This window comes from Dermacentor variabilis, chromosome 5 (assembly GCF_050947875.1).
Source record: "Dermacentor variabilis isolate Ectoservices chromosome 5, ASM5094787v1, whole genome shotgun sequence".
In the NCBI taxonomy this organism is placed as follows: Eukaryota; Metazoa; Arthropoda; class Arachnida; order Ixodida; family Ixodidae; genus Dermacentor; species Dermacentor variabilis.
The window spans coordinates 198,480,609-198,502,831 of NC_134572.1; the positions used below are offsets into that span (position 1 = coordinate 198,480,609).

General features: G+C 46.6%; 1 protein-coding gene across 1 annotated transcript in view; it reads left to right on the forward strand.

The window, feature by feature from the left end:
• The window catches only part of nab (NGFI-A-binding protein homolog), a 526,490-nt gene that overhangs the window by 165,301 nt on the left and 338,966 nt on the right, over positions 1–22,223 (forward strand). The window contains exon 3 of the mRNA XM_075693896.1: positions 1,896–2,033. Within this exon, the coding sequence (XP_075550011.1) occupies positions 1,896–2,033 (138 nt within the window). The remainder of the gene's footprint in view (positions 1–1,895; positions 2,034–22,223) is intronic.

The window sequence follows — 22,223 nt, forward strand, 5'->3', positions numbered from 1 at the left end:
TTGCCCATATTATCTCTGCGACAGTGTGCATAAACCTAACGTTTTGCGTGAGTTCAGCGCCGTGGTATCTCAACGATGCATTTTGCGACGCTATATTTTTCGCACTTCATCTGTGGTCATAGCGAGGCTCCGCCCGCGTTATCAGCATGATCGGGCGGCCATCAACAGCGCTTGTTAAAGGTGGCAATCGAGCAGAAGGCATCGCTGCAAAATCGTCTCGTAATTGCGCATCCATTCCGTGCATGCATGCGCTAAAGAAGGCTAAGTGAGATTTTTCTCTTGCAAATATCCAGTAGACGTTCCAGCTCAGGACGCGCACGTTGTTTTGTAGTTGAGACAGATTGCACGTTCCGTGAGCCTAGCGTCATCGCTTGCCTGGAGTCGGCCGTGCACAATTTTTGGAGAGGGCGAAACCGTTGCTCCCATTAATGATGGAGGACAGGTGCTTTAACTAAAGGTGAACACATAAGGGACATCGCTGTTTCTCCCACGATGGAGCAAAGGTCACTTGCTTTTTTGTTGGAGTGCACCATCACACCAACAGAAGGATCTCGATGCTATGCTACAAGAAATTCGTAGAAGAGAAAGGCATGGTTCATCGCATCTGTAAAATGCATGCACATAACCTATGCAACATGTGGGCTCATCGCCAGGATTGCGCTATGGTTGAGGCAGAGAACAGTGGCCACTAGAGCCAGGTGCGAACAATGGGTTCGCGCAGCTTGCAAGGCAGACACAACGTACAGACCAAGGTTAGGAACTCTCGGCGTTTGAGGGCCTGAATCAAGGAAGTGGTGCTCAGGCAAGCGTGGGGACACGCGAACACACGGGACGTTGTCGCGGCGAGAGCCTTTCAGCGAACGCGTGGGAAAGACTTTCCAGCGGCTTAGGCGGCAGCGGCGTTCTTTCGCTCTTGTTTCAGTGCTGGCGACGTTGTTAGGCGCAAGTAAATCGAAGGCATCGTCGGCGGTGCCTCAGCCTGCCAATTACGACGGGGCCACGCAATTATGTTGCTTTGGGACATGCTGTCGACGGCTCTGCAACAACATACGTCGAGAATGTAAGGCGCGGTAGCATTGCGGAGTGCTGGCCACCGAACGGGCTGCCAAATAGTGATGGCGATGTTTTAATTTTCTTTAAGTGGACAATTAGTGGCCTCGTGTGAATCTGTGTGAATCCGTTGGGTGCAGTCAAAGTACAGCAAAACTTCTGCGAGATTTGGATCCCTGTTGTGTTTACAAACTCCCGGTCAATCGGCTTTGTATGGGAGCCTATATGTACAAGCTACTGACCAAACAGCCACGAATCACGGAACTTCTTATTTAGCGCCACCTTCTACTCTCTACATGCTTCGTGCGAATGGCATAAACCCGCAGGAACCCACGAAGCTCGACGGAACAGATGAGGCAAGAACTATAACCTGACCTAGGCCGAGCGCAGTGATAATCATCATGTTATGACAGACATCATAACTGCATGCAAACGGGTTCAGTAATAAAAATAACTTTTTACTAAGCTTACAGTTGGTCATTCTTTTCTAAATGGCAAGGCTCACGGTTACTCCATTATATTTAACGCGAAGCCTCCTTTAACTTTGTTTCAAGGGAACATCACAGTTCCGTTTTCTTTTTTTTTTTTGCTTCCGTCTGTTTAATAATTTTGTGCACATTTTGTCGCTAAGAAGACAGCTCGGACCTTGTGCACCAGTGCCTCTTCCTTCTGCATTCAGCAGAAGGGAAATGTGTTTAGCAGCATTCACTAATCATGTGTTAAAGGAAGCCATACGATTATTGCCTTCGTGAACCTTTTTTCTTGGTGGCATTGATTGTACAAGTGTCCCGGCTTGTCGAGCCAACATGTGCCTTCAATAAAAGAAGCCAAATGGTGTGGCGCAGGAGGCGATGATGTGCAGCAATTGTGCGAGGCGGGTGAAGAAGAGTTCCTCGAGATCATGGCCCTCGTGGGCATGGCCAGCAAACCTCTTCACGTTAGAAGGTTGCAGAAGGCGCTGCAGGAGTGGGTCAACAACCCAGGTAATGCCCGCTTCTTTCTACACTCGTGCACGGAGGCTCTCTGCGCGAATTTATGAACCGGGTATAGGATGGGAAATCTCAGTGTACATCGACCCTTTGTCGTGCTGTGATTGCTGTCGGAATCGTATTTCTTTGCCAGAAATAGCTTACGCAGAGCCGTATGAAGGAGGAAACTAACCTATCAAATCAGTGTACCGACGACTATAGGTAATCTGCGCATTTACACTTTTCAGGGTGCTATGATCAGCTCCATGTGCTGTATCGTTAAAGGGGCCTTTAACCACTGCCCCGGACTTGCCGAAATAACACAGTTCACGGATAGCATAGCCGAGATTTGCTGTCGCACGCGGTGCGTGGAGCTCAGAATTGGAGCGCAAAGTCACCTTTCTCTCAACCGCCCTCTTTTCAACAGAAGCCTGCTCCTCACTCTCTTCTCTACGCTTTATTTCGCAATAAAGTGGATTCCCAAAGCTGGCTGCTATTGGTTGCTATGGTCTGCTACGTAGCATAGATACCGCGGCCTCCGCAGCAAGTGCACTGGCTCACTGCGGCTCGTTGAGGACAACCGCGTTTGGCTTACGTTTAGCGCGTCGTGGGCACCAAAATCGGAACTAGTGGCGCTCACATCCAAAATGAGGCTACGCGCCGTGAGGAAAATATGGAAGGCGGAGCGTAGTGGGCACGCCCCGCTCTGCCGTAGCAGTGCGAGGTATTGAAGGTGGGGAGCGGAAGCACCGCGAAGGCCGTGTTTGATTGCTAATAACTCCGCTTCCGCGGAACGCATTGAAGTACTTTTTGCGGCAAAGTATTCATGAAGTTGCCTATCTTAACTTCAAATGGACTTCCCATCTTTGATATAAAGAGGTTCAGGGCCACATTAAAGCGCGGCTTCCTAAAGCACGTTACATGCTTTCAGTGGCCTGTAGATAACCTTCGAATAATCTTGTCGTTATTCTGCAAACATAGCTTTTTAAATCCAGAAGGTTCAAACACCAGTGCATTCTTGTGAATATGTTGCAGAAGCTTGTGTACATTGGAAAACACTGCATTAATTCTTTTACCCGTCTTCTTTTAGAAGCGCCTGCGGCGAGCGTCTGCGTAACCAAACGAACGAGCGCAGCGAAAGATGAAAGCGTTCGCTTTCATCTTTCGCTGTGCTGGGCGAATGAAAGACGCGATGAGGAAAGCGGAGGAGGAGGGTATAGCGAAAGGGGTGAGAACGAAAGTGTAGTGAGACCACGATGGCTTCGAGGTGGCGCCAGAATAGCGCGCGTCGTCTGCGGCGGCGGCGGCTCCTATCGTTGGCGCCCACGCGTCGCCCAAGGTGCTGGCTCTCGCGGTGTCCAGATTGAGGTCGCGCCACACCAGACAGGTTGACCGCGCGAGCCAATATATCGCCGAACGAAAACAGCACACGGGCTGGCGAGGTCTTACCTGAGAGCAATTTTTGTAAAGTTGTTACCACCATCACGTGTAGAGGTGCGCTCAAATATCGCCTTAAGGAGTATTGTAATCGGTGATGTTTTTTCCTTTATTTTTTCTTAAAGCGAAGCTGTTAAAGGCTAGTCGCCCACTGTTGTGTCCGCATGTAGAAAAATATCTCGAAGATATTGCAATGCCGGGCCAAACAGCCGCGCAGGTGAAGCAGGCGTTTAACACTCCCCTTACGTGAGCCCATACCGAAGGTATAGCACAATACCGGGCGGACCCGCGGCGGAGGTGCAGTTCTCCATTAAGGGGCCCACATACACAGCTTCGCGTGGTCATGCTTCTTCACATAGTGGAAGGGCTCTGAGCTTTTTTTGTTTTGTCTAGGGTTCAGAGAGGATTGATTTAGTTTTCAACAAACAGCTTCACTGTAGACATCGCGAAAGGCTCATTGCGAGCACGCACTGCGTCTTCGCAGAAGTACTTACCTGAAAGTGAGCACAAACACAAGGTTGACATTGAGATTGTAGGCTGATTACTTAACGCCTTTTCTTTCTCGGCATGATTCAAACCATCAGAGTAAACCGAGCCTAACAGTCAAGATCATTTGCATAATTGCTTTCCCGTATAAATTGATTGCTTGTATATCTCTATTGCACAAGCGTTTGAGGGCGCTCTGTGTTTAAACGGTTCTTTCAAGCGCATGGAGGTGAAGGTCACCCGTTTCTCAAAATGCTTAATCTCGATTCCTATAGCCTCACCAGCAATGTTGTTTCGTCATGGACGAGCGGAAGAAGAAAATGTCTTCTTTTCTTTAATGATTTGTACGCACTCTTGATTTCACGGCGTGAGACACACACTTTGCGAAAGAAAAGTCGACAAGCTCGCAGTTATCGGTGCACATTTTGCGAGCGCACGGAGAGGGCGAAATTGTCGGCAGCTGGTTCGTATGGTTGACGACACGAGGAGCTCAGCAGGCGACAGGAATGAGCAGAAGATGCTTGTCACCGATTTATTTTGTTGCCTAAAAATTGATATAACATATGAACCAAAAATAAATCAACACCTCAATGAACGGCTTCAAGCGCAAAAGAAGGGGCTTACTGCGTTTATTAACGACTATATAATGGCTGATGGCGGAAATGTTCAGGGATCATACACTTTTTAATTTCTACATTTACAAAAAGAAAACACTAACTAGACTTTGGGAATTAGCCACTAATGAAATCGATGGATTTTTCTGCGACTTTGTATGGATTATCCGACAGCGGAAATTTTGCCCCATTTCATTTGTCGTTGTATTTTGCGCTCTTCGCTGCTGACTACATTCTATATGATCAGTGGAATTTCCTTTTCAAATTAATTAATTTTGTTGCTTAACTTCTAGCACATCAACCGGTAACGGCACTTTGGGTATTCGCGTCGCTACGCAGCACCCCTCACGCGTAAATATTTCAAATGTTGGAAATATTCGTTTTGTTTGCCATATCGTGAAGCCACTAAATGGTAGAAATAATACATGTATTGAGAATAAATGCTGCAGTACACTACGTTTACAATGAGAAAATTGCTTGAAACACGTTAATAAAAGGATGCACAAAGCATTCACATGGTTCGCACGCTGCCCGCAAAGCTGCAGCCGCTGCAGTAGGTTTGTTAGTAATAAACTGCAAGCGGTGCTAGTGAGTTGCTACTCGAAAACATGACACACAGTGTGTCGCATTTCGATACGTGACTTTGCAACGATGGCAATGCGACGTGATATGCGGGGAATACATACGCAATGCTAAAATAGTGGATGCACGCGAAGGATTTGCATCAATGAACGGAAGGGGCAACAATTATCTCAAAGATGACATCAACAAAGTGGCTGTTTCACCTTGAACTGATTCCACGAAATTTATCAGGGAGAAATATCCTATAGCTAATGCGTACTGCACATCTGATTTTGCTAGTTATTCTTCATGAGGCACCCAGAGATCCGGTGAGCGTGTGTGTGACTTTCTTTCTCCCCCACGAAAGCCTTGTGCGCAGTGAGTGCGGACCGAGAAGAGCGCGCGCAAAGGGGAGCGACGCCACGCGCCGCAAAGCGGTAGATCGACTCTTCCTCAATCGAACCTTCTGCATGCACGACTTCGGGAAACTAACGAAGGAATGATAAAGCGGAGCGGAAGCTCTTTCATGGTTTCGCTCTCTTTCGTCATATACACCAAGGCGCGGTATATACACGCTGACTGTCAGGAAGCGCCCCTCCATTCGGGTTCAGCAAACTACTTCTGAACTGAACAGAGGGCGCCCTACTTGCTTGATTCGACTGGGCCAATAACCACCTGCGAAGACGGCTGTCCCAACGGACGCTGTGGGCGAATGCCGGCAGACGAGACGGAGTATCACCAGTCCCTCGATTTTATCAATCCTATAACCATGTTTTGTTTAAAACATCGCTTGTATTGAGAACCACTGCTAGCTTGTTGTGCAATACAATCATAGTATGTCGATACGTGCTCGAGCTCTTTGCCCTGTACCTCTCAAGCGGCCCCCACTAAAGTATTTGAGTAAATGAATAAATTCACCAAGGCGCGTTATTACTCTATTGTCTGTGCACGCTTGCCCTGTAGAATGGTGAATTTAGTTTTGAACCGCTTTGCCGGCGACCAGAACCGGTGTTCAATGCAAAAGCAGGCTTGTTTGCTGACGCTCTTATAACATTTGAAACGGGTAGTTCCAACGTTTCTTTAAAAAAAGGTGGATTACAGCACATTATATAGTCTCCCTAGAAATACTTCGCTTATCGAGGCGATAGGTATTCCCTAGAAAATCAACATCAGACGAGGTACAAGCTGGTCAGGTATTGCAACGCTGTAGTTAAGTGAAGAAATTGTTATTACACGTACGTGTTCTTGCTTCCCCCGTCTCTCGCGTATAGTGATAGAATTCTGCGGGTAGTATTAGATGTGAAACCGTACGGTCGCATTTCGAGTGGGCATTTCGCCTAAGTGGAACGTGTTCATATAAGTATAAGCAGTGTCTCGGTACGTGGGTCAGGCCGTACCGTCGATTAGCTTGCGCTATGACGTCACCCCCGGGCGTCCCTTCTGCACACGCGCTTTTTTCGTCTCTGCAAGCATTGCCTGGCCTGGGAGCTTATGTGGCAGCGTTCCCCCCTTCCTTGTCCACTGTCCGTCGCGGGTGCTGTGGTTTACGCGATACCAGCGTGCGTGACAAACCCTTCGCTTCTCTCACCTGCTTGTTTTTGCTTTACCTTCTTTTCCTTTGTTTTTATTCTCAATAGCGACGACTGTACCAAAACAAATAAAACAATGAGCTCGGAGCCGCGCGGACAAAGACGCAAAATAGATGTTATAATACAGATTTGCAACGCGGAAGGGATTTTTGGTGGAGCACCAGAAGCAACCAAGCTGCAGCAACCCTCTGCTTGGCCTTTTCTTTTGTACTGCTCCTTCTCTTCGTATTGCCAGAAATGTAAATAAAAAGTGGCAAGGTACGGTGACAGGGCGGGAAAAAGCTTAGAGCAGCGAAAAGTGGTGGGGGAGAGGTAAGCCGTCACGTGACCGGCCTGGGAGCAAACCGCCTTTCTCACCTCGGCTCCCCCGTTTCCTCCTCCCATGGCCGCCTTTTCCAATTTTTTTCCCCCTCCGTGCAGTGACGGTGGCATGGAACCACCATCCGTCTTCTTAAAGCCTCCCCCTTTATTCTTCTATCTCCCTGTTGGGAGTGTCTTTTTTTTTTTCAGGGCATTTTTTTCTGTCTCTCTTTTCGGTCAGACTTTGTCGCCGGGCGCCGTTCTGCAAATCCGTTCTTTATCTCGCATCGGGAGGAGGGGCCTGGTCGGCTGCCTGTCGTTATTTATACTTGCCCGCTACTGCTTTTAAACCTTTCTTCAGATCTCACCTTGTTTCCCTTCTTGAAAACGTCCCTGAATTGAATGGGCGGAGTTTGCCCCCTTGGGTGCACATTTTATTTTCTCCGTCATTCCTCGAGCAAGCGAGAAAGACAAGCGCTGAAAAGGACAAGCAAAAAACAAAAAAAAAACGCTGTTGCAGGGAGCAGCAGGGCTTCCAGCAAGCGAAGGTGGGAGGTGTCGAGGCTGTCTTTGTATCCGCCTTGAAAATATTCGATTGGATTTTGGCGCGTGCGACGTTTAATCTCCTTCCACTCTTTCTGTAGTTTCCTCGGGTGGTCTGCATTCACTTTTTTTCCCCCGAGCTGACGTTCGCATCGCACGTTTATCTGCGCCAGTTTTCAACCGATGCCGCGCCGCTCCCTCGCCCAATCGCCATCTTTGCGCCCTCTCCCGGCTCCGAGGCTCGCAGCCATTGTTCCCACAGACTCGTGGTGCGCAACGCTTCTCCGACTGGCGACCGACCGCCAATCACGAAAGCCCGCGCTAGCACCGGAAAAGGCTGTGCGCACACATTGAACTAGGAAGATTCTTGCAGCTTCTTATGTATGTTCTGTCAGTATTAGCGTGAGCATTCCTTTTGCCGTTGCCATGGCGAACGAATATACACAATAATTCATTGTATGTCGAGCGAAGTGTGCAGAGGCAAACCCTTGAATATCGTCCGGAGGTGGGCCGTCGTTGACGTAAGAGAAGGAATATTCCGCCGAGAAATTCTAGACAAGCTTTCTAGTGCCCCGGTTTCAGACGATATATTTGCACAGTTCAACTAAGGTCGCCTCCGTCGGCTATTCTTTCCACAGTGTCGCTCTATTTACAAACGATTAGGAAATACTATAACTAAAAACAGTGGCTGTGCCGTTTCTCACGTTTAACCGATCTATGCACAGTTTAACTTCTAAAGCTGTACGCTCCCGAAACACGTGATCTGTTTACGGAGCAATTATGTTTTCTGTTTTCACTGTTCAATGCGGCTAAGCCTCAATAATTCCATGCGAAACTGGAATATCTGAATTCACCAATACTAGCACTTTCATATGAGTTCCCTGTTCGAACTTATGATTTTATGTAGTTTTGCCAGTATCTGCGTTGTTCGCATTCAACCACACATTCAGGCCGTTCCCTCGATCTGCCTCTTTGCTATGCACTGAGTGCCTATTTATTAATCGCGAGCAATATAATCACCAGCCTGTTTTTATGGCCACTTCAGGACGAAGGCCTGACCCAGCGATCTCCAAGTATACCCTATCTTGAGCTAGCTAATTCTAACTTGCGCCTGCAGACTTCCTAATTTAATCACCTCACCTAGTTTTCTGCCGTTCTTTATTGCCCTCTGCCGCCCTTGACACTCATTCTTTAGCTCTAACCGTCCACAGGTTATCTACCCTTCATATTAGATGGCTCGTACACCTACATTTTTTTCTGTTAATGTCAACTATAATGTCGGCTATCCCCGTTTGGGCTCTTATCCACACCGCTCTCTTCCTTTCTCTTAACATTACGCCTAACATTTCTCCTTCCATCGCTCTTTGCGCGCTTCTTAACTTCTTCTCGAGCTTCTTTCTTAACCCCCAATGTTTCTGCCCCATTGTTAGCACCGGTAAAATACAATGATTGTACATTTGAACGACAGGTGGTGGTGGTGGTAGAAACATTTTATTCAGGAAGTTAATAAGAGTTGCTTGCTGTGCGCCTGAGTGGCAGCCCCTATTTCGGGACGCCATTGGAGATGGCCGCTGCCCGAGCGCGCGCCACCAAGGAACGTTGAGCTTCCAAGGTAGAGCAGCCGAGCAGGCACTCCTCCCAAGCCTCTCTAGTATAGGGATGAAAAGGAAAGTGGAGCGGCGGGGCACGAAGCCACAACGTGAAAGGTATCGGCGAGGACCTGACAAGTCGGGCACGTGCCTGAGATTTCCGGCATCAAGTGCCGGGCGACCGTCGGACTAAGGAAAGTATTGGTCTGAAGGCGGCGTAGTAGTCGTTCGTCCGCTTTCGCCAAACCGCGTGCAGGGTTAGGGTAGAGTCGGCGCGAAGTGCGATAATAATCCAGAATATCGCTGTAGCGTGTGAGGCTCGAGTTGCCAGGATCCGACACAGGACATGAAGGGGCAGCGGCCCGGAGGAAAGAAGCGCGGGCAGCGGCATTCGCCGCCTCGTTGCCGGGAAGACCTGTGTGGCCTGGGGTCCAGACTATGCTGATGGAGTGAGGGTTGAAACGCCAGGAGGCGGCCCGAAGGAGACTAGCCGCCAGCGGGGCGGTGGAACCCAAGATGTATCGAGAACAGGCTGAGCGCGAATCTGTCAAGATAGTGCGAGTGGTGGGGTGGGAGGCGGCCAAAGCGATGGCAGCCTCCTCTGCATGAGTTACAGTGTCGGCTCTGAACGAGAGGCCATCGACGTGGTGACCCTCGGTGATCACAGCGGCCGTGAAGTGACCTAAGGAGGAAGGGCCCGAGACGTCTACGTAGAATTATACGCCGGGGCGTTAGGAGTGGCGCGCCTGGAGGGCTGCGGCACGCGCTTGCCTGCGACCGGGGTTCGGGATTCATGTTGCGTGGGAGTGGCTCCACCAGTAGCTTTTGGCGCCAGAGTTCTGGTATCGGGGAGGGAGGGACCGGGTTAGAGATTGAGCTGAGGCCAAGTCTGTGTAGCAGGCGGCGCCCGCAAGGCGTCTGCGACAGACGAGTGAGTTGATTGACGCGATGGGCTTCCCGCAGCTCCGCGAAGGAGTTGTGCACCCCCAGGACCGCAAAGCGGCGATTGGAAGTAGCGATGGGCAGGTCCAGCGCGCGCTTGTACACGGAGCGGAGAAGAATATCCAGCTGGTGTTCGTGGTGACGACGCGCAGGCGAAGGTATGGTGAGGCGTACAGGACCCGACTGGTTACAAACGCTTGGGCCAACCGGAGGGACTGGGTCCCTCGGAGGCCGCCACGCTTGGTAGAGACCCGCCGAATCATACGACTCACTTGTTCGCTGGTGCGTCGAAGAGCAGCTATGGTGCCCTTAGGGTCCAGGGAGGACGAGAGGTGAACCCCGAGAATCCTAAAGTCTTGGACCCATGGGACAGGGCCGGACGGGAGAAGAATCTGGGGTGGCGGTAGGCGGGAGACTGATAGGAGTGCCGATTTGGATGGGGAACACTCTAGGCCGCAAGAAGCGGCGTAAGTGTCCACTAGAAGGGCCGCCTGTTGTAGGCGTTCCTCGATTTGAGCCGGAGAGCCGGTGTTGGTCCAAATTGTAATATCGTCAGCATAGAGCGCATGGTGTATCCCCTCGACAGTGGTAAGCTCCCAGTCAGGATTTGCTAATGCCTGCGTTGTGCACTATAACCCATTCCTATGCTTTTGTAAATATCCTTCTCATGGTCTATAGCAGGCAATATACCACAACGGAAAACTATGCGCCAACAACTACAGATATTAGATTCGGTACCCCACGGGTCACGATGTATGTTATATATATATATATATATATATATCAGCCGCAGCTACTGATGTTGTCCCTGAAAAGTGTAGAATACCGCGTCAATGTCAATGTGGTAGGGACTGTCTTCTAATTTTGCTGATCTTTATCGGCACTTTGTTTGTTGTCCTCGGCATTTCTGTTTTCCTTTTTTTGCCATCGACTACGTTACCAATCGAAGCATTTCCAGTACAAACAATAGGAATCCAAAATCACCTCGAAGCAATAAGAAGCTGGTGCGTCAAGGTCAAAGCACAAATTCATGGACGCGTCTACCGAGTGCTGTATTATCACCGTTCATTGCGGTCTATCTCTATAGCCTTAAAACTAGTGGTAAAGTTGGATATAACTGACAGTTCCGATAAGTACTTTGTTTGATTGCAAGGTGAATGTCGCTACGTCCGCGCTTCTTTGGTAAAGTGGCTTGATAAACATTCCTTCGCAACAGACTTGATATATGTCTGCCACCTGTTCTTGTCAACCTAGCTGATAACCCTGCCTCACGTGTCACCACACGAAATTCTGACCGTGCTGCTATGACCATGGTACGAATACACAGTGTAAACGTTCATTGATCCCTTCGTTTTATCCCACTGGCTTTGCGCTAAAAGTTAGGCGAGCTTCATGTTTATCACAAATTCTGTGATAGAGCTTTTCTGTTGTGCGAGTGAGTGTGCTTCCGACCCGTACGTATTGTCGCTTTCCCAACTGATAGGGTTTGATCGCCCATCCTGCCCGGTGGAAACTGTCCGAGTGACATGGCTCCAAACTGCCGCCTGTCTGAGGACTTGCCACCGGAAAGCGGGCACTTCTCAGACGAGCTCTTTTAACGCGACAGCGTTAAGAAGCTCGTGTCGCAGAAAAGCCGCTGTCGTTGGTGTCGGCGGCGTTGGCCGTGAGCGAAAAATCTCGGAAGGCAATTCATAAATAAAAAATTGGAGGACGCTTAAGCTTCGCCTTCAAGAGTGGAACGCGACAGCGTTCCCGTCGACCCGCCAAGGGGTGGAAGACAATGGCCTACTGCGCAGCGACTACGCGCCCCGCATTGGACGCGGTGAGCGTCGAGCAACGCAGCGTTCGGCGCGACAACGAAATGTGCGCCTGAGCAAGCGACGCACGCCTGAGCCTTAGAAACAGCTCGTTTCTAAGGCAACACCGCGTTCACTAGAGGCGCTTTTGTACCGCTTTGAAGCATCGAACTCGCGGCTCAGTGGTACCGTCTCCGTCTCACACTCCGGAGACCCTGGTTCGATTCCCACCCAGCCCATCTTGGAAGTTGCTTTTTATTTACGAAGTGCCTGCCGTGATTTATCGCTCACGGCCAACGCCGCGGACGCCGACACCGACGCCGACGACACCGGCTTTTCTGCGACACGAGCTCCTTAACGCTATCGCGTTAAAACAACTTGCAAGATGGGCTGGGTGGGAATCGAACCAGGGTGTCCGGAGCGTGAGACGGAGACGCTACCACTTAGCCACGAGTACTTCAAAACGGGACAAAATCGCCTCTAGTGAATGCGGTATTGCCTTAGAAACGGGCCGTAGAAAGTTATACTGCGGTGTATATAGGTAATTATGACCATGTAACTTACAGAAGTCGCAGTTTCACGATTAGCGAAGTACGTTTCTGCTACATTTCCTCTGCGCTCTGCGTACACGCAGAGCCATCTTGCGGCAAAAACAGAAGGCCCCTTCCTCGCAATGTACAGCGCTGCCCCGACACGTGGCGCGCCACTCGCCCCATGATTGCGTCCGCCTTCATGGCGCGTCGGGGCCCGGCTTTCTGTGCCGATCGCGACGTTTGGCTGGCGTAGCGTGTTTGAGTAGGCGGTGCGAGCGAGGTGCGATAACGCTATCGCGTTCCACTCTTGAAGGCGAGCTTAAGCGTCCTCCAATTTTTATTCTTGCAAATAAGGACACCTACTTTTAGTCAGCGAGCGTAAACTTGCGAGAGACACGCGGCTCGATCGCGGCGAGGGCGTTACGCCCTTTCTTCGCACTCGGCTCAGCCTGCATTGGCGATCGACGGTGTGGCCCGATCCTGCTCTCCTGATCGGACGCATTGAGACGGCAAACAAATGCAAGTGGATATCGTTGCTCGCGACCCACTGTAAGGGACGCCAGGCAGTAGCCGCGTCAGTAAAGCAAATCTTCCCGGAACGCCACTTCGCGCGCCGAACAGCGCAGCGGCCGCACTGGACGCGCATCCGTGGCATACGGGGCGACGCAGGCGCAATGATCGCGTTTCATTCGCGAACTGGCGTACTAGAAAATTTAATTTGGCTCGTAGATTGGCTCATGGTATGATGTGGGGAAAGTTGTTGAGGTTACTAATGAAAGAAAGTCATTTACGGAGTAGAGGCCAAAGCTCTGAATTACAGTAGAGCTGAGAGTACCGGAAAAGGGTTTAGTCAGGGGTAGTACTTCAACTTGCTGCGCTTCGTTGATTTGGGCAACGTGCATAGAAGAACGACCCTTGAATGCGCACACACGTATAAGCAGGAAGGCGCCGACTGTCAGCTGTTTAAGATTGATTTCGCGTGTCAAATAAGTAAGACACAAAATCTGTAAAGAAAGTGATCGATACTTTAGAGTTACAGGGTTGTATAGTTTTCAGTGCTGGTCTTCTTTCTTGTATCTTCATCCAAAAAATATGTACGCTGGGCTTCCCTGGTTGGCAGTGACTTTTGTTGTCGTGGCAAGCGTTTTGGTTCATCCTTTTGATGTGCTATTGGGCGCGAGATCGAGCGCAGTCACCTCCTCCCTTACAAAAAATTCTAGTAACTTTCAATAAACTTTCTTTAGACAAATGTTACTAGGACCTACCGACAGTCTATTGAATTTCTTTAGACCGTTTTCAAACTTCTTATATACTTCATACCAACATCCTATCGACTATTGGCCACCGATATTCAATTGAAACCCTTTTTACAAACTTTCTTTAGACAATGAATGAACATCCGTTAGACACTAAAAGCAGGATTTATCGACCATTTTCATACTTCTTAGAAACATTTTAGTAACATTCTACTAACTTTCTGTCGCTCGATCTAGAAACATCTTAGTAACTTTCTGTTGCTCGGTCTAGAAACTTTTTAGTAACATTCTGCTAACTTTCTGTTGCTTGATCTAGAAACATCCTAGCAACTTTCTATAACTCGACCTAGAAACAGCCTAGTAACATTCTACCAACTTTCTGTTGCTCCCCCTAGAAACATTCTAGCAACTATTTTAGTATGCTTTAAATGTGCTGGTGACATTTAAGCAAATTTCTCTGGTATTGTGGTGCTGTTCCAATGTAACCTTCAACATGGGTAGTATATATAAATGTACTTGCCTATGAACAAAACACTCCAATCTTTTTGAAAACTAACATTTATTTAGCACATTTCAAAACCTATATGCAAGCATCAATGACGTGTTTTTGATCTCCGCTGTGTCGAAGTGCCTTGCTGTGTAGCCTAAGGGAAGAGAAAAAGTAAAGAGTTAGTTCAGCCTTATGTCTCTGTTAGTGTGTCTGGGTAGGACGGCACAAAGGAGTGATCCACAAGATTTTAACTTCAAATTACGAATTAAAGCAAACGTTTTAGTTGTCTGCGCTGTGACACATACTCAGAATGGCATTCTCACACCTTGGGTCCAAAGCCTCTTTTTCGGCGACATCCTTGTGGGCTTTGGAATGCCGCCCAAATAGAGATTTGTGCTCTCTAACTCTTCTGGGCTGAAAAGAACCTTCAGGAGGCCCCGTGCACATCTTTAGCATGAGTTTTTGCGTCTCGCTGCAGTCGTGCCAGTGTGGCCTCATCAAGGAGGATTTCTTACCCAAGGTCCACCTGAAAACGAAAAGCAAACATTAGTTCTCGTTTTTATGCTTTGTAACTAAAACACTTGTTTTTCCTTTGCTATAATATTCGGAAAGGATAATTTCTTACTTAGATGGTCTACTGTAGGAAGTCATTCTATGATACAATAACATAGGTGACTTTGCAACAAAAACTGCGGTTTATATCTATAGGTCTCTTAAACACTTCCAGTGAGTCAGGATGCAATAGAAATGTGATGGCTTCATTCGGCATATTGCTGCATCTAGACTTTCCAGCTCACGTAAAACTTGCAACAATTGCTACCCCATTTCACTCTTCAGAAGTGAAGTGTTTCATGATTCGACTTTATTTTATGTCACCTCAGCAGCGAATTCCAGCAATTATGTAAGCTTTGCCACCAAACCATCTTTCGTCCTAATTAGCCAGTTTTTCATTTGGGGCACTTCAACTCTTTCAGCCACACACATTAAAATAAGAACTGCTCCTGGCTCCAGCCCATTTGTTCGTACGTATTCTGCTCTCCCTATCATGCATTGCTGCAGCAGATTGCACGTTGGTCCTTATAGCATCAACATCAATGGCAGCTCACCATGCTAGTGGCTTTGATGAGCAAGGTGTCGGAAGGGTATGCCAGATGGAGTGTCAGGCTGAAACTATCTTACAGCCTTTGAAATCATGGTGTTGAACTTGACTAAGTGAACATCATTCAGGACTATACAAGATCTCTGCAACAACATATTGCATTGCACTGGTTAGTGCCAACAGCGTTTTATCCACATATCAGTGTACTGTCTGCATGTGCAGCATCTTACAATCACTTCACAAATATTCTAGGCTCGTGCAGACTAGCTAGTTCACACTCAGGTGGTTGGCAACAGCCAAACTTGCATGTGTGTGTTTGGTTTCCTTTTCTTTAACCAAAGCTTTGCTACCAAATAAATGAAGAAAGGAGCTTTGAAGGAATAACTTATATGACTAAGATGTCTTAATGTTTCATTTAGTGTCTGTTTTGTGAGGTGGGCTAGGAGCTTCTGAAAGTCGTGCTGTTTGGTTCAGAAATGAAGTAGCTCAATTTTTTTTATAGAAGCAGAATTACTTGCACCTGCAATCAATGTAATGGAATTGAAGTAGTTTTTGAAGCCCAAATTGAAAATACCTCACTTCACTAGCTTTGAATGAGGTGAGTATGCAAGAATGAGTTTTTTGCCTCTAAGCTCGTAAAACCAACATGAGGCAAGAAACCCATCCTTGCACACTTATCAGCTCATGAATGTCCATAACCATAGTGTCTTACAAAGAGTATGCTACGTTCTTTTTGACAGATTACTGCTGAACAAGTATTTAGAAGAAATTCTCCATATTGAATAGAGTTATGATCAAATTTCAAGAACAGTAATTGCCAAATTCTATATCTTCTAGCTTGTAGATTGAAAAAATTAAATACACAGAATGCATAATGAAAGAAATCTATATGTACATTTACAGCAAGGTTCCACAATTACTTGCCCTATACTCAAAAGTATAATGTGCATGTAAATTTCTATTTTCTCGGTTAGATTGAACTTTGGCAGACATGCAACTGAAAAGCGCTTTGCCTGAAGCAAATGGCAACTCGTGGCATCGAATGCTTTGGCAGAGCATGCAGCAATTATTAAGCACAACAATGACTGCATGAACTCTAGTGCAATTGGCCAGGAAAGAAACTGGAAGCCACACCTGTACCTGTGGGTTCCCTAGAGATACAATCAACAGGACGCACACTTATCGAAACGAAGGAATCCTCTCCGTGTTATGCGCGATGGATGCGTCACATGCTAAAACCTACTAAGTAGGCACTTCTACTTTGTGCCCCATTGAGAATAAGGCTTTCGAATAGACGCCAAACTGTCTAGCTTTTAAAGTTTAATTTGATTAGTCTATGTCATTCTTTGTCATGTTCCATCGCGACCAGACAAGCTTCTATCAAACTCTCAATGATAGAACTTTTGGCGAAAGCATTAAGGCACTTTTTGCCTAAACCATGCATGTGAGTAGCAGAACACATTCTTCTAGGTGCTCTAGAGTGCATTATTCGCAGTATGAAACCTCAATTTGATAAGAAGTGCAACAAATGATTGCACTATAACAAAAAGTGAATAGTTCAAAAATTAAGTGCAGGGCAGCTTGAGCTTAAAGCAAGCCTCCTTGCGACATCTTGGTAAATCCGAGGGAAAGTAAAATCAGTTCTTCGCATTACAAATAAGTAATTGCACAGAACAAGCTTTAGCCCATGCCAACTGAAAAAGGGCAAAGAAATTGAGAAAAATTATGGCAATGTAACAGTGAATTGTCAGCGTTGAGCTGTGCTGTCATGGTATGGTTCGCAACTACTGCACTGGGCTGGTTGTTATATGATTCAGCAGTTTCCTATAGCATGTTACCAACTCAAATTTCTGTAATGTATAAAGGAGACCAGCTTCCAGCCTGAAACGAACCTGCACTTGAGACTCATTGTGAGCTTCTAACAGCAAAAGGTTAATGATTTGTTATAAGTTTGAGGAATTGAACACTCATACTGACTAGGAATTCAGCAGCTACATAATAAAGCCACAAAACATTATTTTATGCAAATGTATTTAGGAGGTGAAGTATGGCATGCAATACATAAGTGTGACCGATTGGAGGGAAGAATATAGGCACACAGGCAATAGTGTGAGAATTTAACTCCATAAGACTGCATAATGAAAAGATAGAAATTATACACGTCTGGACACCTCATGCATCTCAACCACGTTCTTATACAGGCAATTTGGCTAGATAGTTATAGAACCTGTAGGGAGTATATCATGCATAATTACTTAAGCCCCCCCCCCCCCAATTATATGCAACTCAGAGGAGGCTACTTTGGTAAGTTGATTAAACTGAGGGCATTCCAGATCACCAAAAGATAAAATTCAAGTGATCTGCCACTAGAAATCCCGAAAATGGCACATACAGTAAAATGATTGCATACTGCACAAACGTATCCTACAACTCACAAGGTAGCGACAGTTTTGTACGCACCTTTGTGAAAGCATGCAGATCAGGTGCTTTATCGTTGTGCTTCCCAGCTTTCAGCAGTGCAGCTGGTTCCTGCGGGGGTGTAGGGATGCCTCCAAAATCTGCATAGCCTTCAACAGTAAGAAATGATTGTTTATTGTACTGTGAAGGAGGGAATTTGTGATTTACCAGTGTCATGTGGAATTGCAATGCGTGCCTCACATAGCCAGCTGCATCAATCTATGTCTGGTTGTACAAATTTCTTTTCGTTATATCTCAGGAGGTTTACACTGCTATTTTGTAACAAGTGAAATTTCAGGAAGGAACGAAATCAGCAGCAACAACGGACAACTAGGACGATCATCAACAAAACTCGGATATATAGTAAAACACAGAGCATTGGATTAAGAAAAAAAAATATTGAGCACATGAGAAGCATTCTGAAAGCTAGGCCGCGATTTCGTAGCGATGCTATTGTTTTCGCTATGCGTTAGTGGTCTGACCGACGCCTCGGCCCTTGTTAGCCGGCCGTTAGCGGTGGGCGACAAGAGTGGCATAGAATCGAGCGGTAAGCATCGCTGCAAAATCGCAGTCCTTCCTTTATTATGCACTAGCCCTAACCTACGATTGCCAAGAGCGGACATCCAGTTACTTATATATAAAGAAGGCCAGCGTCTCACTGAAATGTCTCGATTAAAAAGAAACCTTGTCATTGTACTATCGGCCGATACCTGCTCCGGTTCACAGACAAATTCGCGAAGACACTCAAGAACATGAACGATACAGGCAGGTTCTCGCGACGCAGACCTTCAAACCCAACTGCATACGTACAAACATCTTCATACAAGGCTATATCTGCTCAATCGTCAAACTTAGCTATCGTGTGCCAAAGCGCGAAGCCCACCACACATCAACGTATACATTACACATGTACTATAATTGCGGGAACGCCGACATAACGAAGAATTTCTTGCTAGGAAACTACCGAGCAAACAGCAACTTTCAGTGTTTTCTTAATTGTGCGCCTATTTAGTCATAGCAATCAATGCGGGTAGCATATACTTCACAGAAGAATACTAGTACGCTGCAACATCAGACGAAGCTTTCGTCAAATTTCTTGCTAAATGAACACAGCAACATGGGCAACCTGCGATCAGAAAGCGCTATGCTCTGGCTAGTTACAGGACTCTCATTACATGAACTATAAGCTTCAAGAATGCGCGCAAGCGCCCAACTTGCTTACCTTTCAAGACGTAGTAAGCAAACGCTTCTTCGTCTCACACGTACCGTGGCACCGACGTTTTTTCTGGCGCAAGCACTGTAGAACTTTCGATGAACTCCAGCTCCGCAAAATCACCACCTTCAACAAAGTCTTCCACACACTATGATTCGAAGCCCCAGTACCAGACTTTTCACGAGAGCACGGGCGGGCAGCTCGGCAGAACAAAGAAGCTCGAACGGGCGGGCGCTGCAGTAGGACACTCACTGTCGACACGAGTGGATCGCACGAAACACACGGCGAACGAATGTCGTTACACGAGTCCGGAAGGTTTTGCGATGGTTAATGCACACGACAAGGTGCACATTTTGTCTAGGCACTTCTAAAACATAATTCCACTACCGCCTTACAGCAACGAGCACTTTGTACAACCAACGTGATCTGTGAACCAAACAAATACTGCAGTGGCGCCACACTGCGGTTCTTTGAAAAATGTAACGTAAATGAGAAAATTCCGTGTTTTTTCCTAATAAGAATCGGTAGAGACCTTTTCACGAATTTGGTAGGTTCGAAAAGTGTGTAATTTGTAAAAGTATGCACTTTGTGATACGAAGTTTAAGGAAATGTATATAAGAAAAAAAAAAAGAAACGAAGTGGATATTGCCTCCAAGATTCCCATCCGCTTTAGGCGCATGCAGTTTTTAAAAGCACCGCCTTCGAGATCAGATTTTGTTACTCAAAGGAAGCCGCAGCTGGGAGGAGGGCAGGCATTTAGGCCCCATTTGGTGGGCTTACAGTATCTGGGTAAGCTTGCTTATTTATAAAGCATATACAGGGACTTAAGCCGAACCATGAGCGAACTTTAGTTGGCGAACACGAGCCTATCAGCCCGCCGTCTGTGCAGGTCCGTTTGCTTGCAATGGTGGACGGCCTACTGGCTTCTTTGACACCTACCGAGCGCACATTCATGATCACCGCCCATATACACGCTTCCAGAGCCTAGTGCAGCGCCCGATTATGGACCCAGTGCCGTGCTCTGGATGCTGGGGCGTTGGCAGGCGCGGCGTACTGGGAGGCGCTGACGCGAAAAACAGCTCTAGCGTGTTAAATATGCGGTGCCTAGACATCCCATATATTTTTTTGAACGCAGAAAGCAACAGTGAGCGTTTTAGTGCAATGGAAAAATAAAAAAAAAACGTAACAATAAAAGACGCTTTTATCAGGATTCGATCCTCCGACCTTCAGATCTCAAGTCCGGTACTCTACCGCTGCGCCACGCCAGCCAATTGAAGGTGAAGGATAATTTGTAAAATTAAACCAAGGCATTGGTTAAACTCTAGAAGCAGTTTTAGTTTTCCAGCGATACGTTTCGCACAGACATGGTAGTGCGGTAGATGCGCTATCGCCCAGCAACTAAAACTCACGCCGGTACCACAAAGGCAAATCTGCTGTCCGTATTCAACATGCCTTTCAGTCGACCCGTCTGCCTAGTGATATCTCTTCGTCAGAGAAGCGCAGGCTAGTGCTGGGAGCCTTCGGCGACAGCACATATACCTGTGTTTATGACGCGTAGCATCTGCACTGATCGCTTGTGCTGGCACTGTAAATATGAAAAAATGGTTTATTTAAAAACACCGATGCGAAATCTGAAAAGGACAGTGATTTATCCTTGTTAGACTTCTTTATTCCTGAGCCTTGACGCGCCGATAGCGTGCAGACAGACTCGGAAGGATACGCTGTGCCTATGCTTCGGTGGGGAATGATCTCGGCGCGGGTATAGTTGGCGAAAGCTAAAATGTGTCTACTTGAGCCTCAGAACTCTTTTTAGTACAAGTGTAAGCGCACGAACCGCCTCATACTTGTTATCGGTGCGATAATATCAATCAGCGGTAGGCTTCGAACTCGGGGCCCGTTCGAGCGCGTCTGAATGACTTCTGGATTTCATGTTCACTCCACAACACTGCGACAACGGCGACAACTCCGAGTCATATGTTGCTTGCGAACTACTAAAAAACGCGGCGTCCTCTGCGTGTGCGTGGTTTCGTTCGCGAATTTAGCTATCTGCCCAGTCAAAAGGGAAAAAGGCAAAAAAGCGTCGCGAACAAAAGTAAACAGCCTTACAATATGTCAAGAAGTCCAATAATGCCACTGTTTTAGATGGAGCAGAGGTAGTGTGTCTGCCTCACACGGAGACGTAAAGGGACTCAAAATGTATAAAAGTATTTTTTTATAGTAGAAGAAACGTCCTAAATAGATAATTTCGCCGGTGTAGGCAAATATATTTTACTTTTGCTTCAGCTGATTATATGTCCATACGCAGCAAAAAATTATTTTGTCTCCTATTATTGCTTTATTTCAAAGTGCACGAAGGAATTATCTCTATGACACTCTGTCATTCGTACTAATTATTGTATTACCAATTTGCATATTACGCTTCTTTATCGCAGTATTAAATGAACAAACGAATTAAGCAAATACAATTGGTATAATTTTCTTTAAACGAAAGTAAGAACAGAGCGTACCAACTTTTCTAAAACTTTCTTGCAACAAACTTTCTTCACACAAAAGTAAAAACACAGCCTACCAACTTTTTTAAAACTTTCTTCAAACAAAAGTAAAAACAGAGCCTACCAACTTTTTTAAAACTTTCTTTCAACAAACTTTCTTCAAACGAAAGTAAGAACAGAGCCTTCCAACTTCCTTTAAACTTTCTTTTAACAAACTTTCTTCAAACGAAAGTAAATACAAAGCCTACCAACTTCCTTTAAACTTTCTTTTAACAAACTTTCTTCAAACGAAAGTAAATATAAAGCCTACCAACTTCCTTTATACTTTCTTTTAACAAACTTTCTTCAAACTAAAGTAAATACAAATCCTACCAACTTTCTTGTAACAAGCGTTAATAGGAAGTAAAAGTACATAGGATGTTAATAAAGTTGATAGAAAGTTGGGAAAAAGTCTAAAGAAAGTAAGTATGCATTTTTGTATGGGCTGGCAGACACTGTATCACTCCTGGCGATAGCGTATATGTCACGTCGTCTGCTATAGCCGCTCCTTCTTTACATGCGTGCGGCGCTATATCTTGTAAAGACGCTATTGCAAAAAACCAGCGGACAAGACAGATGACGATTATTGTTGTGTGGAAAAAGGGTGTAATTTTGCTCAAGAGTGCAGACAGACATGCAGATTGAAAGGGATCATTGAACGAAGAAAATGTTGCATATCCCTTGTGTAAAGAACAAATAGAAAAGGCTATCGCGATCGGCAGTAACAGCCCATACAGCGTCCCGGGTCGGCGGTTCGTTTAGGACATTT